The sequence below is a fragment of the Giraffa tippelskirchi genome, chromosome 11 (assembly GCF_054371585.1).
Source record: "Giraffa tippelskirchi isolate mGirTip1 chromosome 11, T2T-mGirTip1v1.2.pri, whole genome shotgun sequence".
NCBI classification, from domain to species: Eukaryota; Metazoa; Chordata; class Mammalia; order Artiodactyla; family Giraffidae; genus Giraffa; species Giraffa tippelskirchi.
The window spans coordinates 118,349,615-118,365,895 of NC_137285.1; the positions used below are offsets into that span (position 1 = coordinate 118,349,615).

Below are 16,281 nucleotides of genomic sequence, written 5' to 3' on the forward strand. Positions count from 1 at the left end.
TAGAAGCTAAATGACAGGAGGGAGGATACAGCGACATCAATCGTTAAGGCCTGTACATTATTCATTTAACATCTGCTGGTGGTTCTCTTTTTCCCTATGGGGGAATAAATTACATCACATCAGCACATTTTTCATGCTTTGTGTTTAAGCATTTAAAAGTCATTTATTGTATTATTAATATTATTTTATTTCTGCTTGTTTGGCAGCCCCTGAAGTTATCAATGCCCACGACTATAGCCAGCAGTGTGACATTTGGAGCATAGGTGTCATAATGTACATTTTGTAAGTAGCCTGCTAAATGTACAATTTAAAATGAATGGATGTTCCCTAACAGTGGAATTACATAGATTTTAATTTAAAGCTGAACAGTATAATGTCAAGAAAGCAATTGAAGAAACAACTGGGAAGTTATTCTAAAAGCTGTCTTATTCATTGTCAGGTCCATCTATTAGGTATTTTTTTAATACAATCAACTTATAAGTTTCAACTTTGCTTTTCATTGATCTATAAATGCTGCAATGTACTGTATGATCAGAGCAAAGTGAAAAACTTGCCTCAACACCTCTCTGATCCTTTGCTACAAACCAAAAGCTTGTTCGTCTTTTCTTGGGATTCACTTATAGAGTATCAGGTCGATTCACTTATAGAGCATCAGGTAGAGGGAAGGTCTTGGACCTGGCACTAGGGCTTCCCTGTGGACAGGACATGTTCAAGCAGCAGGCAGTAACCAGATAAAGGTTCAGTCCAGGGTCCAGGGAGTATTCTGTGGTTCCTAATTCTCTTCATGCTACTGAAAACATTGGTCTTCCTTGTTCTGTCTTTTGTCTTGCTCCCAAGATTCAGTTAGACCGCGTGGCCTGTATTTTTCCTTTGAGGTGTCCTCACATATTATTTAATTTCTCTTCACTTGTATCATTTCTCCTTATGATCCCTTTCTAGAAGATTACAGTGTCTTTTTGTCTGTTCTCCTTCTTCTGGTTCATCTTTCACACAGTTGTCAGGGTTGTCTTTCTAAATCACACATCTGATCATACTGCTTTCCGGACTAACAGCCTCTGTTGATTCTCCCTTGCTCTGGAAAACTGTCAGTGCATCCCCACATGGCATGATGCAAAGCTTTCATAGCCTGGCTCCAGCATGCTTTTCCAATCTTGGTCTTCATGTGTGTTCCCATGCACTTACCCTGTTCTGGTGTCCACTCGAGGCTGTTCCTTATGACTCCAGTGCCCTGTGTTTCATGCCTCTGGGTCTTTGCTCATGTAATTCATTCTGCCTCAGTGTTCATTTTTATTCTCTACTAACCTCTTTCCTGGGTATGTCCAGCTCATACATTAGCAACTTCTATTTCCCTGAGCCCTACTCTGCCCCAGCAGAGTTAGTATGTTCATTATGTATATACTTTCCCTTACTCCATGGGGTTTAAGGCAACATATTAATACAAAGGTGCATGCAAAACAGTAACATTGAAAGAAAAACAATAATATTTAATCAGGCAAGTTTGCACATGTGTAATTTTGATAGAGTTAATTTTTCACTTTTCTGTATTCTCATTACACTTCTAAAATCTGTATTATAATGTAATGCAATTATTGTATTATATGTATTGTCTCTGTTTTTCTTGCTCTAAATTCCATGAAGGACAGAGATATGATTCATCTTTGCATCCCTAGTATCTGGCACCATAGTAGACATGTAGTCAGTGCTCAATATATGTTTTTTATATTGAATTAAAGTGAATTGTCTGAGAGTGTTCTGAAAAGTTAGTGGTCATTGTTCTGCTTCTTGGTGAGTATGAACATTTTTATGTGGATGCAACATTAGTTTTATGGTCATATTGAAGATTTCACTGTGCACTACCTCTTCCAGATCGTTTCTAAATATTGACATCACAGTAGTTACATTTTCACAGTCCTGTGAAATGAAATACACAGGCAGTAGAAATTGGATGTTGTGATTGTAGCTGTAACTCAGATACTCAACACATCACTGCTTAGACTGCATAAAGTATAAATGTATTCACAAAATTTTTGATCATTGTTTTGTGCTGCTTAGGATTATATTAAAACTCTGAGCTTTAGTTTTAAATTAAAATATAGCTATTTAAAATTAGTGTTTTATACTCTCATGACTTCTAGACAACACAAGTCAAACATAACATATATATGTAATCTATTATTATACCAATCGTGGTGTTTGATGCCTTCTTGATTTGAACTTGATGTATTACATGTCTTAAATTTTTTCCTCCTACTTAAAGATGTAATTTTAATTTTTCTGCTTCTGAGCGTGACTGCATAGCATAATAAAGACATCTTTTTTCCTTTACAGTAGACTCTTACTTAGCTAATCAGTGCCTGTTCATTAATCTACCTGAGCCCAGTGGTCTTATAGATCATTTCCTTCACCAAGGGCACAAACATATTACCTTCTCCGGGGGCGGGGAGGGGTTTCTTGTTTATCAGTTACCCCTGATTCATTGCTACTTAATTGGACAATGATAGCATACTTTCTCAAGGTGAAATTAATATAAATGCTCTTTATGGGCACCATCTTTTGCTGTTTTGATTCCTGTGAAACAGAAAATAATCGGAAGGCCTTAAGAGGCATTTTTCATGTCTTGGATTCTCTTTTCTGGATGTGCAGAAAATTGCTGTCATAAAATTTCATATGCTGCTGATTGACCAACCATTAGATACATTTTGTGTAAGTAAAACTGTAAAGGACAGAAAAAAGTGAAAATTTTAAAACATAGCCCTTGAGCTATAGTTGCATGTTAGTCAGGCAGTGTAGGAGCAGCTAAGAAATTGGTGAGTGTGCATACCACTGGTTGTTAACAGACTCAATGAGCTGGGCTTTTGCTGGCCTGTACTTGCTATAATAGATAGTAATTTCTCATAAGACCATTTTTCTGACTTTTTTTTGAATGGCATTTTAAAACTAAATAATAGTAAGGCAAATTGAATCAGAGAGAGAAGCGTTAGAATGAGCTGGAGAAAGAGAAAATATTAAAATGGGAGTTTGCAGAACAATTTAATATTTATCGCTTAACAAGAACCTATTGGTAAATGAAAAGCTCTGTTGTCCAGCCTAGTTTGATAAGCTACTAGGATGAAAATGACTCCCCCTCCACACTGGAAAAATTATTATTATCATAATCATTATCATGTAGAAAATTTATCAAATTTAGACTTATTCAAAAAATGTTCATGGGAGAGATTTTTAAAGAAACTTAAGAAAAATGTAACTTAAAAAATCAGTAAAAATCTGTTAAGAAGAAATTATTATACTTATGTACATAACAGACCAGCATTTGGAAAGTGTAATGGAATTACGCCATTTTATTCTTTCAGTAATAAAGCGGAAAAATATAATCCTGAGAGCTGAAGAATAGACATACAGAGTTAGAGTTGCCTCTATGATGAGTCCAGGTCCAACTTCTGTCTGGTTGCCATTGGGAGAATCTGGTTGTTGTCTACAGGATTGCCCTCAGATGTTGGGATTGACAATAAAGATGATGGCTAACATTTGCAACTTTTAAGCACATAGTTTTGGACTGGATCACCTATTGACGCATAGGCTTGTCATGCTCTTTGTAAAGTATAGCATAGTACTTCCTTTAAAAGGTTCTAAAGACTCAGTCTTGTACTACAGAATTTACAATAAGTCCATGTTTACTGTATACACGCTACTCATGGCTTTACTGATGTTGGTTGTTACATGTACTCAGCTTTCACCCTTCCAGACTGAAGGGTCAAATTCATCATCTGGTTTTCCTCCTTCAGATTTTCTTCATTTTGTATATAATTTTTGAAAAGTTGTGGCTATTTTAATGGATTTTTGATTTTGACTCAGAGCCAGTAGGCCCCAGGATTATTCTTACCATCATCACCAGTCTTTGTGTAACATTTTACCATGGATAAAATTCTTCCATGGTCACTGGAAGAAGTAATCTCATTAGACTGGGGTGACTCAGGGTATCTTTCTGTTAAGTCCAGTGCACCTTAAGGCATAACCTTACCCTTGCTCACTTTGAAGTATTTCTCCTCTGTTACCCACCACTATTACTGTGCACCTAAACTCACACACCTTTCTGTATTTTAACCCCATTTAAACTTAGTGTTTTCCCACCTGAAAGAGCTTTGCACGTGTGGAAGTTCCATTGGATACAAGAGCCTAATACTAATCTCTCAAAACCCCTTTGCTTCCATTTCTATATCCAGAGAAGTTCCCACCTCTTCTTCTCCTTTACTTAAATATGAAGCACCACTGCTTTCAAGTCCTGTGGAAATTTAATTTTTAATAGCCTTATTTTGATTATTTAAAAGCATCTAAACATGATTGCCTTTGCTGTAGATTATGTGGAAAAGCACCCTTTATGGCAAGCTCAGAAGAGAAGCTTTTTGAATTAATAAAAAAGGGAGAACTACATTTTAAAAGTTCAGTCTGGAATTCCATAAGTGATTGTGGTAAGTATAGATGTGTTATTATTTATTAAAGCAAATATGCATAATATAATAAAGCCAGCCAGTAATTAGATACTTTAAATCTCTGAGTAGCCATTAAAGTTACTTGTAGAAATAAAAACTATTTACTTGTGGAAATAGTGCTATCTTCACTGTGATTGTTATAGTTGAAACTTTAAACAAAAACAGAAAATGTATACTAAAAATTGAAGAGGAAATTTTCTGATCAAATAGCTAAGTTTTACTGAAGACTATAAACCAGGTAATCCAGGCAATAAAACCTCACTTTAGGCCTTAAACTTTATTTAATATTAGGCATATGTACTGATGATATTTATTCTATAACTGATATGTTTCCTTCATGTCATACAGACCGAATCCTAAATTGGAAAATATGTGATATTAATTATAGTTGAGATATATAAGATAGGATTTTTTCCTTTATTTGCAGCTAAAAGTGTTTTGAAACAACTTATGAAAGTAGATCCTGCTCACAGAATCACAGCTAAAGAACTACTAGATAACCAGTGGTTAACAGTAAGTGTCAATACTACTGCCTTTTAAAAAAATTTTTGGCATGCTATCATTGCTTATTTCTTTTCATCTGGCCTTGTAATCTATATATAGTCTTCTTAAAACAGTTATTTAGTTTCATCTTCTAGCAAGTTAAAAAAAATTATTGAGTGCTGACACATTTCTAAAATGGGTATTTTCAAACTGTTAAAATTACTACCACAGTTGTTTATATGTGTTTATAGAGGTTTAAACAAACTTTTCTATAGATCAAGTCCAGTAGAATAAAGCTGAGAAATGTCCTTTATTAAAGATGTGGACTGTTGAAGCAGTCTGTATAGTTTAGTGATGTAAAGCACTGGAACTGTCTACTTCTCTTTCAGCTTTTTGGACGCAGAGAATCTATAGGGACTCAGAAAAGCCAAGGTCTTCTAACTGGCTGTTGCCTGGCTTGAAATCTTGAGTCATTATTCATTTGCATATTGCTTTCCCCCATTACACTAATGCCTCGAGCAGTAACCCTATGTCTTAAGTGATCTTCGTATCCCTGTACCCAGAACATAACCTGGTCACAACAGGAAATTTGGAAGAGGATGCTACTACCTCTCAATAATTATTCTCTCTTTCTTCTGTGATCATGAGGATCCTGACTTTTCACTGGTAACATTCCTATCTAGTCTTCTTTGCTAGTTGTCCCCTATCTTTGCTAGTTACAGTGCTGGTCAAGGAGATGTAGGTGCAGGTAGGAGTAATCTCTGGGAAGTGTCCTTAAATGGAGGGAGTATGGCATTCCTCACATCCATCTTCTTTTCTAGTGACTGCAGTGCAGCTGCGATGGATGGAGTTTGAGTCGCCATATTAGATAATAAAGTGGAATATAAACAGGATAGCAGAGCAACACGATTCTAGGAACCAGGGCTCTTAGCATATAGAGCTGCCACACCAGCCCTTGACTGCCTACCTCCAGACGTTTTTAGATGAACAGGAAACAAATGACTGTCATCTTTGAGATACTGTGAAATGTGCAGTTAAGCCTAATACCAATTAATACAATACTCAGTAAATAATGGCTGAAAGAGTAGATGATTCAGTAAATGAATAAGTCTGTAGGTATGTCAGAAAATGCCTGAGAGTGGAAACTGGAGACTCCAGAGATGTAGGCATATTACTAAGTAATGTTTATTTATGTAGAAAATTATTTTACATCTTTTACTTACTAGACACTGTGTTAGGTACTGGAGATACATGATATGCTTATATTGCAGTAGTATTGTTGAGAAATGATGGTGGCTTGGACAAGGTGGTAGCAATAGAGTTGAAGAGAAATAAATGTGATATATTTTTAGATATATTTGATAGTACTTGGTGATGGATTAGATAAGGGATGAGGATAAGGGAGGAATCAAGGATGAATTTTAGATTTTGCTTTAACAACTGGTTGGATGGTAGTGCCATTTACCGAGATGTAGAAGACTGCAGGAGATACATTTTTTTTCCTGGGGGAAGAGTGGTGAGTCAAGAGTTCCACATTGGACATGGTAAATTTGAGATGCCTATGTCACATTCAAGTGGAGATTTCCAATAGATCATCAAAACTATGAGCCTGGAACTGGAGAAGAATGAACTGGAGATATAAATCTGTGAGTCCTGAGTATACAAATGCCATGTGCCATGTAAAGCCATTGTGTTGAAGAGATGAATTAGGAAGAAAATGCAGATAGAAAGGACAAGAGTCCTCAGCAGTCTGCCTTTAGACACTGCAACCAGGCTCCTCTGTCCATGGGATTCTCCAGGCAAGAGTACTGGAGTGGGTTGCCATTCCTTCTCCAGGGGATCTTCCCAACCCAGGGATCGAACCCAGGTCTCCCGCGTTGCAGGCAGACGCTTTACCCTCTGAGCCACCAGGGAAGCCCTTTAAAAGAGTAGAAGCTAGCAATGGAGGCTGAAAAGGAATAGCTAATGAGGGAAGAGGAAAGTTAGGAGGGTAGTGCCAAGGAAGTTGAGTGAGAAAAGTGTTTGAGAAAGCAAGAACAGTCAGCTCCCAGATAAATGCTGCCTAGAGGTCAAGATGAGAATGAGTTTTCATTAGAATGGCCAACAGAGGGGTTGATGGTGACCCTGGAGTCCTCGATAGATTTTAGATACCATAAATTTATAGTGATAACACTGTGATTTTCCTTTGGGAATTTCTAATCATTTATTGGAATAATTCTTTTTCTTTAAGGGCTAAAAAATTGCCTTCACTCAAAAATGGTTTATAACTGCCCTCTTCTATGAATGTGTTGAACTCTCAAATGATTCTGTGCAATAAGTATTTCTGGCCTAAAGTAATTGTGCAAATGAGTTAGCAGCTAAATCATTGCAAAACAACTGAGTAGATTTGTAGTAGAGCAAAATAAAAAAAAACTGTAAAACAGATGGTATGCTTTCGAAATCTATCTCTTTTCAGCATCACACAACATTCGGGTTTGGCCATTTAATTATTTGTTTTCTAATTAGTGAAACTTTATTTCTGGCTTTGGTCATTTTTCCAGAAGTCTCCATTTTTGAGCCTCTGTAACAATTTGTCTCTACGTAGTCTTTGCCAAATGGATAGAGAAGTGACAGATAGCGTGTACTATATCGGACTATCCTGAGGAGTTCAGTATATGAAGTTTAGAACACTGGCATTTTGTAAACTTCTGAAAGGCAAAACTCTTTTCTTCTTAACCACTTGAAGTCTTGCTTCCTGTAATTTATGTCCTCTGTTTGAAATAATCTAAAGAGGACACGTTAGTTCTCTCAGTGCCTTACCGCTTTATAACCAGAGCTTATCTTCCAATACCGGACGAATAGTGACATTCTTTTCAAAGAGCTTTATTGGATAAAAAGTTTCCATGGTTTAGTCTATATATTGTGCATTTTGAAGTACAGTACATATCTGAAAAGTATTCTGAGAAAAATAATCATTGCTTCCCTATGTACATTTAAGTGAATGGGTCTTAAACAGATATTGTCATCCTGATTTCAAAAGTCCAAGGTCAGATGCAAGGAAAAACAGCCAATAAATGACTTTCCTACAAAGGGAGGGTTTGATGATGACACCCATTGCCAGGAGTATGCCTGTTATTCTCTTTATCCTTTTCTGCCTTTTTGCCCTCTTTGTTCTCAACAGTAGTTCAGGAGTTCATTCCTTGTTGGATAGTTACAGTTGCCCCTTGGTATTCAATACCCTAGTAACAACTAACACCAAGAATTTGCACATTTAACAAGTTTCCCTAGTACTTTCAATGCCTGCTTATATTTAAGAACCTTGCTATAAATTAATGAAACATTTTTCTTCTATAGCTTGTCAAAAAGCAGTTTCCAGATTTGAGGTCTGTTGGTATTATTCGATAATTCCTTCAACAGATTTTTTTTTTTTTTGGTGCCTGCCATGTACCATGCCTTGTGCTAGGTAATAAAATTCAGTTAAAGACATATAGGACCTAATCTCTGACATGAGGAATTTACAATATAATAAGGGAAACGAGCTATGTATAAGATACAATGCAAGGAAGAAAATGATAAATGGCATAAGAGATTGCCAAATGACCAGAGAGGTACAGAGGCAAGCGAGTGTGAAATCAGAAAGTTTAATTTGACTGGCAGATAAGATGCCTGAAGGAAACAAGTGGGAAATGAGACTTTTAGAAAAGGAAGGAAAACTGTGAGGGCCCTTGAATCCCAGACTAAAGAGTTTTAACTTCCTGCCATAGATAGTAGAGAACAATTGCATGCTCTTTGAAAGAAGGAAATTATTATTATAGTGTGTCAGTCTTGCAGAGTGGCTTATTTTAAATGGGACAACAGTCATTTAAATGTCTATGTTGATTTTGACAAGTGTTTTTTGATTTTAATTCATAAGGCAAAGATGGGTTGCCTTTAATTCATATGGGTGCAAAGATGATTAAAATAGTCTCTCCCTTGAGTAATTCACCACAGATTACAGTGCACTTTGCTTTATAGTCACACTTTACAAAGCTCTTATAGTGAAGTGTAGGGTCTAATTTCAGAACACTCTTTCCTATGTATGAACAGGTCCTTGTTCACTAATTTACAAATTGTTATTCAGGTTTTAGTCATTAGCTTTTGACCTTTAGCCTGTGCACTTTATGTAAAAGAATTGAAAATTTCTGATACCTAACTAGTTATTGTGTGTTTTTTTGCTACCGTATATTTTCATCCTAAATATATTAAGGCTCTAGCCTTTATATTACTATATTTAGTTACTCTTAAATTATGAATTATCTTATGTATATGAATGTGCTTTTGAAGCCCTCTTTAATGAAGATTTTTTTTAAAAAAATTAGGTTAAAAAGCTTATGAACCAGGAACCTTGGGCATTTACTCAATATTCAATGATTGGTACATACTTAATAATTCAAACAAATATTCATTGAATAACTACTATGTACTGTGGAGGACACAAGGATGAGTCTGGCATAGTCCTTTCCTACAGGTTGCCCACACTCTAGTAGAGGGATTAAAGAAAAAACACAGGCAGAGAATGCGTATTTGATATGTGTGTATGCAAAAGTCTGCCTGCAATACAGGAGACCTGGGTCGGGAAGATCCCCTGGAGAAGGAAATGGCAACCCATTCCAGTATTCTTGCCTGAGAAGCCTGGTGGGCTACAGTCTATGGGAGTCACAAAGAGTCGGACATGACTGAGCAAGTTTCATTTCACTTAATATATATATATATATATATACACACACACACACACATACACATACATTTAAAATAAGCATATAAAAATGTACTCTATATAGTATATGTGGTATGTAATAAAATATACACTATAAAACATATAAATGTTCTCTAAATTTTATTATATACTTGTATTTATATTATATGTATATTATATACTATTTAATATATAAAACATGTATTTATATAGAGTAAGTAGTGTAGTAGTAGTACTATTAGGTTTTTAAGAAGAGAGCTATTATTCCTTTTAGGGGATTATAAAAACTACTTAAGTGAGAAACTTGTATGCAGGACAAGAAGCAACAGTTAGAAATGGACGTGGAACAATAGACTGGTTCAAAATTGGGAAAGGAGTACATCAAGACTGTAAATTGTCACCCTGCTTATTTAACTTCTATGCAGAGTACATCATGTGAAATGCCAGGCTGGATGAATCACAAGCTGGAATCAAGATTGCTGGGGGAAACAGTAACAACCTCAGATACGCAGATGATACCCCTTTAACACTTTAATGGCAGAAAGTGAAGAGGAACTAAAGAGCCTCTTGATGAAGGTGAAAGAGGAGAGTGGAAAAGCTAGCTTAAAGCTCAATATTCAGAAAACTAAGATCATGGTATCCAGTCCTGTCACTTCATGAAAAATAGATGGGGAAACAGTGGAAACAGTGACATACTTTATTTTCTTGGGCTCAAAAATCACTGCAGATGGTGGTGACTGCAACCATGAAATTAAAAGACGCTTGCTCCTTGGAAGAAAAGCTATGACAAACCTAGACAGCATATTAAAAAGCAAAGACATTACTTTGCCAACAAAGGTCCATCTAGTCAAAGCTTTGGTTTTTCCAGTAGTCACGTATGGATGTGAGAGTTGGACTATAAAGAAAGCTGAGCGCCAAAGAATTGATGCTTTTGAACTGTGGTGTTGGAGAAGACTCTTGAGAGTCCTTTGGATGGCAAGGAGATCAAACCAGTCAATCCTAAAGAAAATCAGTCCTGAATATTCATTGGAAGGACTGATGTTGAAGCTGAAGCTCCAATCCTTTGGCCTCCTGATGCGAAGAACTGACTCATTTGAAAAGACCCTGATGCTGGGAAAGATTGAAGGCAGGAGGAGAAGGGGACAACAGACGACAAGATGGTTGGATAGCATCACTGAATCAATAGACATGAATCTAAGCAAGCTCCAGGAGATGGTGAAGGATGGGGAAGGTTGGCATGCTGCAGTCCATGGGGTTGCAAAGAGTTAGACACAGCTGAGCGACTGAACAACTGCATCTTTTCTGAGGATTAAACCTAGAGTAACTTTAGAGAGAAACCTCATGATAACAGGATTCAGAGAATAGTGACACCCCTAGGAAGATAAAGGGGCTATTTTGAGATGGCATGTATGGTGGGTGAGACTGCAACCAGGGCAGGAAGTAAAAATAGGAAGAGAAAGACAACCCAAGTTTCCCCTTTGCCTCGCTCTCTTTGCCTTGGGACACTGGTGCCTGTTCTCTAACGGGGATCAGAAGTAATAAAATCAGAGCAGTGCTGATGCCCTGCTTGAGTGAGAAGCTAAGAAAATGGGTGGGAATTACTGGGTCTAAACCAATGACTTACTTGTTGGTCTCCACCCCCTAGGACAGGTAGATTATAGTTTTAGAAATGCCTGTTCCTAACGTGACTTCTCCTTGGAGGAGAAGGTTGATTATGAAATCCTGAATTGAGTTGCTTGGTGGGGGCAGATTTTTGGTGCCTAGGATTTTGAGCTCCTGGGGCTGAAGATCTGGCTCTGGTCTGTTTTCCTGAGGAGCTAGTACTCCCTAAGGAGTGTGAGCTCACAGGCCACGTTTCACACGCCATTAAGAGAGTTTAGAATAGGCAGACCCAGACTTTATTTTATCAGCCATGGGTCTACATGTGTTCCCCCTCCCGGACCCCCCACCCACCTCCCTCCCCATCCCATCCCTCTGGGCCATCCCATTGCCCCGGCCCTGAGCCCCTGTCTCATGCATCGAACATGGAATGGTGCTCTGCCTAACATACGATAATATACATGTTTCAATGCTATTCTCCCAGAACGTCCCACCCTCACCTTCTCCCTCAGAGTCCATAAAATTGTTCCATGCATCTGTGTCTCTTATTCTGTCTCGCATATAGGGTTATCGTTACCATCTTTCAAATTCCATATATATGCATTAGTATACTGTATTGTTGTTTTTCTTTCTGGCTTACTTCACTCTGTATAATGGGCTCCAGTTTCATCCATCTCAGTAGAACCGATTCAAATGTATTTTTTTTAATGGCTGAGTAATATTCCATTGTGTATATGTACCACAGCTTCCTTATCCATTCGTCTGCTGATGGACATCTAGGTTGCTTCCATGTCCTGGCTATTGTAAACAGTGCTGCGATGAACATTGGGGTACACGTGTCTCTTTCAATTCTGGTTTCCTCGGTGTATATGCCCAGCAGTGGGATTGCTGGGTCATATGGCAGTTCTATTCCCAGTTTTTTAAGGAATCTCCACACTGTTCTCCATAGTGGCTGTACTAGTTTGCATTCCCACCAACAGTGTAAGAGGGTTCCCTTTTCTCCACACCCTCTCCAGCATTTATTGCTTGTAGACTTTTGGATAGCAGCCATTCTGACTGGTGTGAAATGATACCTCATTGTGGTTTTGATTTGCATTTCTCTAATAATGAGTGATGTTGAGCATCTTTTCATGTGTTTGTTAGCCATCTGTATGTCTTCTTTGGAGAAATGTCTGTTTAGTTCTTTGGCCCATTTTTTGATTGGGTCGTTTATTTTTCTGGAATTCAGCTGCAGAAGTTGCTTGTATATTTTTGAGATTAATTGTTTGTCTGTTGCTTCATTTGCTATTATTTTCTCCCATTCTGAAGGCTGTCTTTTCACTTTGCTTATAGTTTCCTTTGTTGTGCAAAAGCTTTTAATTTTAATTAGGTCCCATTTGTTTATTTTTGCTTTTATTTCCAATATTCTGGGAGGTGAGACCCAGACTTTAGAAGTCAACAAGGTGAACATGCTAAAAGAGATAAGTGAAGATGTTAATAATATGAAGCAAGAAATGAAATGGTAAAACAGAACCAAGTAGAACCATTTAGGTATAATAGTTGACATGGAGATGCAGTTATATAGGATAAGTAGTGAAGTGGGTGCAAATGAAGAGTGAATTAAAAAAACTAGATGATCAGATTATGTAACTTCAATAGAACTTTATAGATGGGAACAGATGAAGATAAACATATTGAAAACTTAAGGAAAAATGAAGCTATGTGGAATTGAAAGTAAAAGTTACAAGATTCATATAATAGTAATCTCAGGCAAAACAGTGAAAATGGGGAGAAGGAAATCTTCTAAAAATAATAGAGATAATTCGTCAGAATTACTGAAAAAAGACTTCAGCTTTAAATAATGATAGACTACCAGATAGGAGAGAGAAGGAAAAACTGACAAAATAGACATAAGATTTAAGAACATCAAAAACAGAAAATTCTCAATGTTCCCAGAGAGGAAGAGCAATATCATAAAAAGAACAAGAATAACCTTGACATCTTACTTTTTAGCAGCATTATTGGATGCACGTGTAAATGTAGTAATAATTCTAAATGTATTAAAGGAAAGACATTTAAACTTAGAATTTTATATCCATTGACATTGTCATTTAAGTGAAAGGCAATGATAAAAAATATTGTCAAGTATACAAAGCCTCAGGTTTGCCACATAAGTCCTAGATTTAAAACACTTGTAGAAATAATTAAATAGGTCAGAGAAACTCAGTAGATGCTGTAAGAGCTGTGTGTACCAAGAGTCTTTAAATACCTTGGTAAAGTCTGTTGGTGTCCACAGAAAAAGAGAAAGACCAAAGAAGAAGAGGACACAGTATATTCATAATAACCCAGATTTAAAATGTGAGATAATATACACATGATAAGCACTGAGAAAGGAGAGAGAACATTGGTACATGAGAGGGGGCTAAATTGGAAGATGTAGACAACAGATTTTCAAAGCAATAAAGGATTAAAAAAAAAAATGTACAGAATGGGACAAGTTGTAATAAACTTGAATAGTAGAAACAATCTCAAATAAGTTAATGGCTTAGACGTACCTGTTAAAAGACATAATGTCAGGTTGAATTTTTAAATTTCTAGCTAAGTGCTATTTACAGAAAGCACATTTGAAGCATAAAGGCACAGAAATATTGAAAGAAAAAGAGTGGAAAAGAACACACTAGGCAAACACTAACCAAAAAAAGCCTGAGTAACTGAATTAATATCAATTAAATATACCTTGCTACAAACAAATCATCATTAGAGATAATGAAGATTACTGTATAATGATAACAGTTCAATCCAAACAAAATGTATAAGTTTAAACACATGCAACTAATAAGGTAATCTCAAAAATATATATCAAAAATTGACAAAATTCTATGGAGAAATTGGCAAATTCACCACCATAGTGGGAGATTTTAATGCACTCCTCTCAATTACTAATATGTGAAGCATATGAAAACAGAAGTAAGAATATTTTAACAATACAATTAACAAGCTTATTTTGGTGGACACATACAATTCTGCATCCAACAATTAGAGAATATACATTTTTCTTAACCATACATGGAAGGAACATTTACCAGAATTAATCTAACCAGGAAGCAAGCAAGCCTTAATAAATTTCACAGATTATGTTCTCTAACAATACACAATTAAGTTGAAAGTTAATCAAAATGAGATTAAATACTGCATATATTTGGAAATTAAATCACATGCTTCTAGATAAGTCATGGGTTAAAAAGTAGATCCTAATGAGAAAAAGGTTTTAATTTCTAGAATTGAATGGTAATGAAAACACAGTATATCAAAACCTGTGGATACAGTAAAAATGTGTTTCAGCAGAAATTTATTAATATCACCTAATGTATGTACATTAAGAAGAAGAAAGGCTAAAAAGGAACTACATATCCAACTTAAAATTTTGGGAAAATATCCCAACAGAATATACACAAATAAGTAGTAGGAAAAATAAACCTAAGGGTGAAAATTAAGCAAAGGTAGAAAAGAGAAGATCAGTAAGACCAACATTTGATTCTTCGAAAAGACCAACAAATAGATAAACGTTTGGCAAAAATAAGAAAGAAAAAAGACAAAAATAATATTTCACAGGAAAAAAGAAATACAGCTGCAGATAAGGCAAAAATTAAAAGGATAAAGATTAAAAAGATACAGGAATATCACCACCGTTTACTGATAAATCTAAAAACTTAGGCAGCATATTAATTCTGTATATTCTAGTATAACAAAATTAGACCAGTGAAAAGCAAACCTATGAAAAAGATCCATTTTGTTTATTTATATAGATCTAAAACCTTAAACAAAATATTAGGAAGTTGGATTCAACTGTACTTATAAATAGGTCATAATCATGTTGGATTTTCCCTAAAATACAATGATGGTTTAATTTCAGAAAAAAAATCTATAAATATAAACTCCCACATTAATATATTAAAGGAGAAAAGATATCATCATTTCAAAGAAAACACTTGTCTTGTAATAAGACCCAATATACATTCATAATTTAATTAGGAATGAAAGAAAACTTCCTTAACCTGATAAAAGATTACAGCAAATATCATTTTAAATGGGAAATGTGAGAAGCATTTTCTTTAAATGAAGAGTCAAGGAAATCAGCTTCCAGTAGTTTCTTCAATGTTGTTGATCTTTGTCTCTCTTCCAACAACACAAGAGAAGACTCTACACATGGACATCACCAGATGGGCAACACCGAAATCAGATTGATTATATTCTTTGCAGCCAAAGATGGAGAAGCTCTATACAGTCAGCAAAAACAAGACCGGGAGCAGACTGTGGCACAGATCATGAACTGCTTATTGCCAAATTCAGACTTAAATTGAAGAAAGTAGGGAAAACCACTAGTCCATTCAGGTATGACCTAGATCAAATCTAGTATGAGTATACAGTAGAAGTGACAAATAGATTTAAGGGACTAGATCTGATAGACAGAGTGCCTGATGAACTATGGACAGAGGTTCGTGACATTGTACAGGAGACAGGGATCAAGACCATCCCCATGGAAAAGAAATGCAAAAAAGCAAAATGGCTGTCTGAGGAGGCCTTACAGATAGCTGGGAAAAGAAGAGAAGTGAAAAGCAAAGGAGAAAAGGAAAGATATTCCCATCTGAATGCAGAGTTCCAAAGAATAGCAAGGAGAGATAAGAAAGCCTTCCTCAGCAATCAATGCAAAGAAATAGAGGAAAACAACAGATTGGGAAAGACTAGATATCTCTTCAAGAAAATTAGAGATACCAAAGGAACATTTCATGCAAAGATAGGCTCGATAAAGGACAGAAATGGTATGGACCTAACAGAAGCAGAAGATATTAAGAAGAGGTGGCAAGAATACACAGAAGAACTGTGCAAAAAAGATCTTCACAACCCAGATAATCACGCTGATGTGATCACTCACCTAGAGCCAGACATCCTGCAATGTGAACCCAAGTGGGCCTTAGAAAGCATCACTACGAACAAAGCTAGTGGAGGGGATGGAATTCC

General features: G+C 36.2%; 1 protein-coding gene across 21 annotated transcripts in view; it reads left to right on the top strand.

The window, feature by feature from the left end:
- Positions 1-16,281, top strand: part of STK33 (serine/threonine kinase 33) — a 168,688-nt gene that overhangs the window by 132,162 nt on the left and 20,245 nt on the right. For all 21 annotated transcript variants that reach the window (XM_081540800.1, XM_081540796.1, XM_081540790.1 and 18 more), the window contains 3 exons: positions 207-282; positions 4,354-4,466; positions 4,915-5,000. In XM_081540800.1, the coding sequence (XP_081396926.1) occupies positions 207-282; positions 4,354-4,466; positions 4,915-5,000 (275 nt within the window). The remainder of the gene's footprint in view (positions 1-206; positions 283-4,353; positions 4,467-4,914; positions 5,001-16,281) is intronic.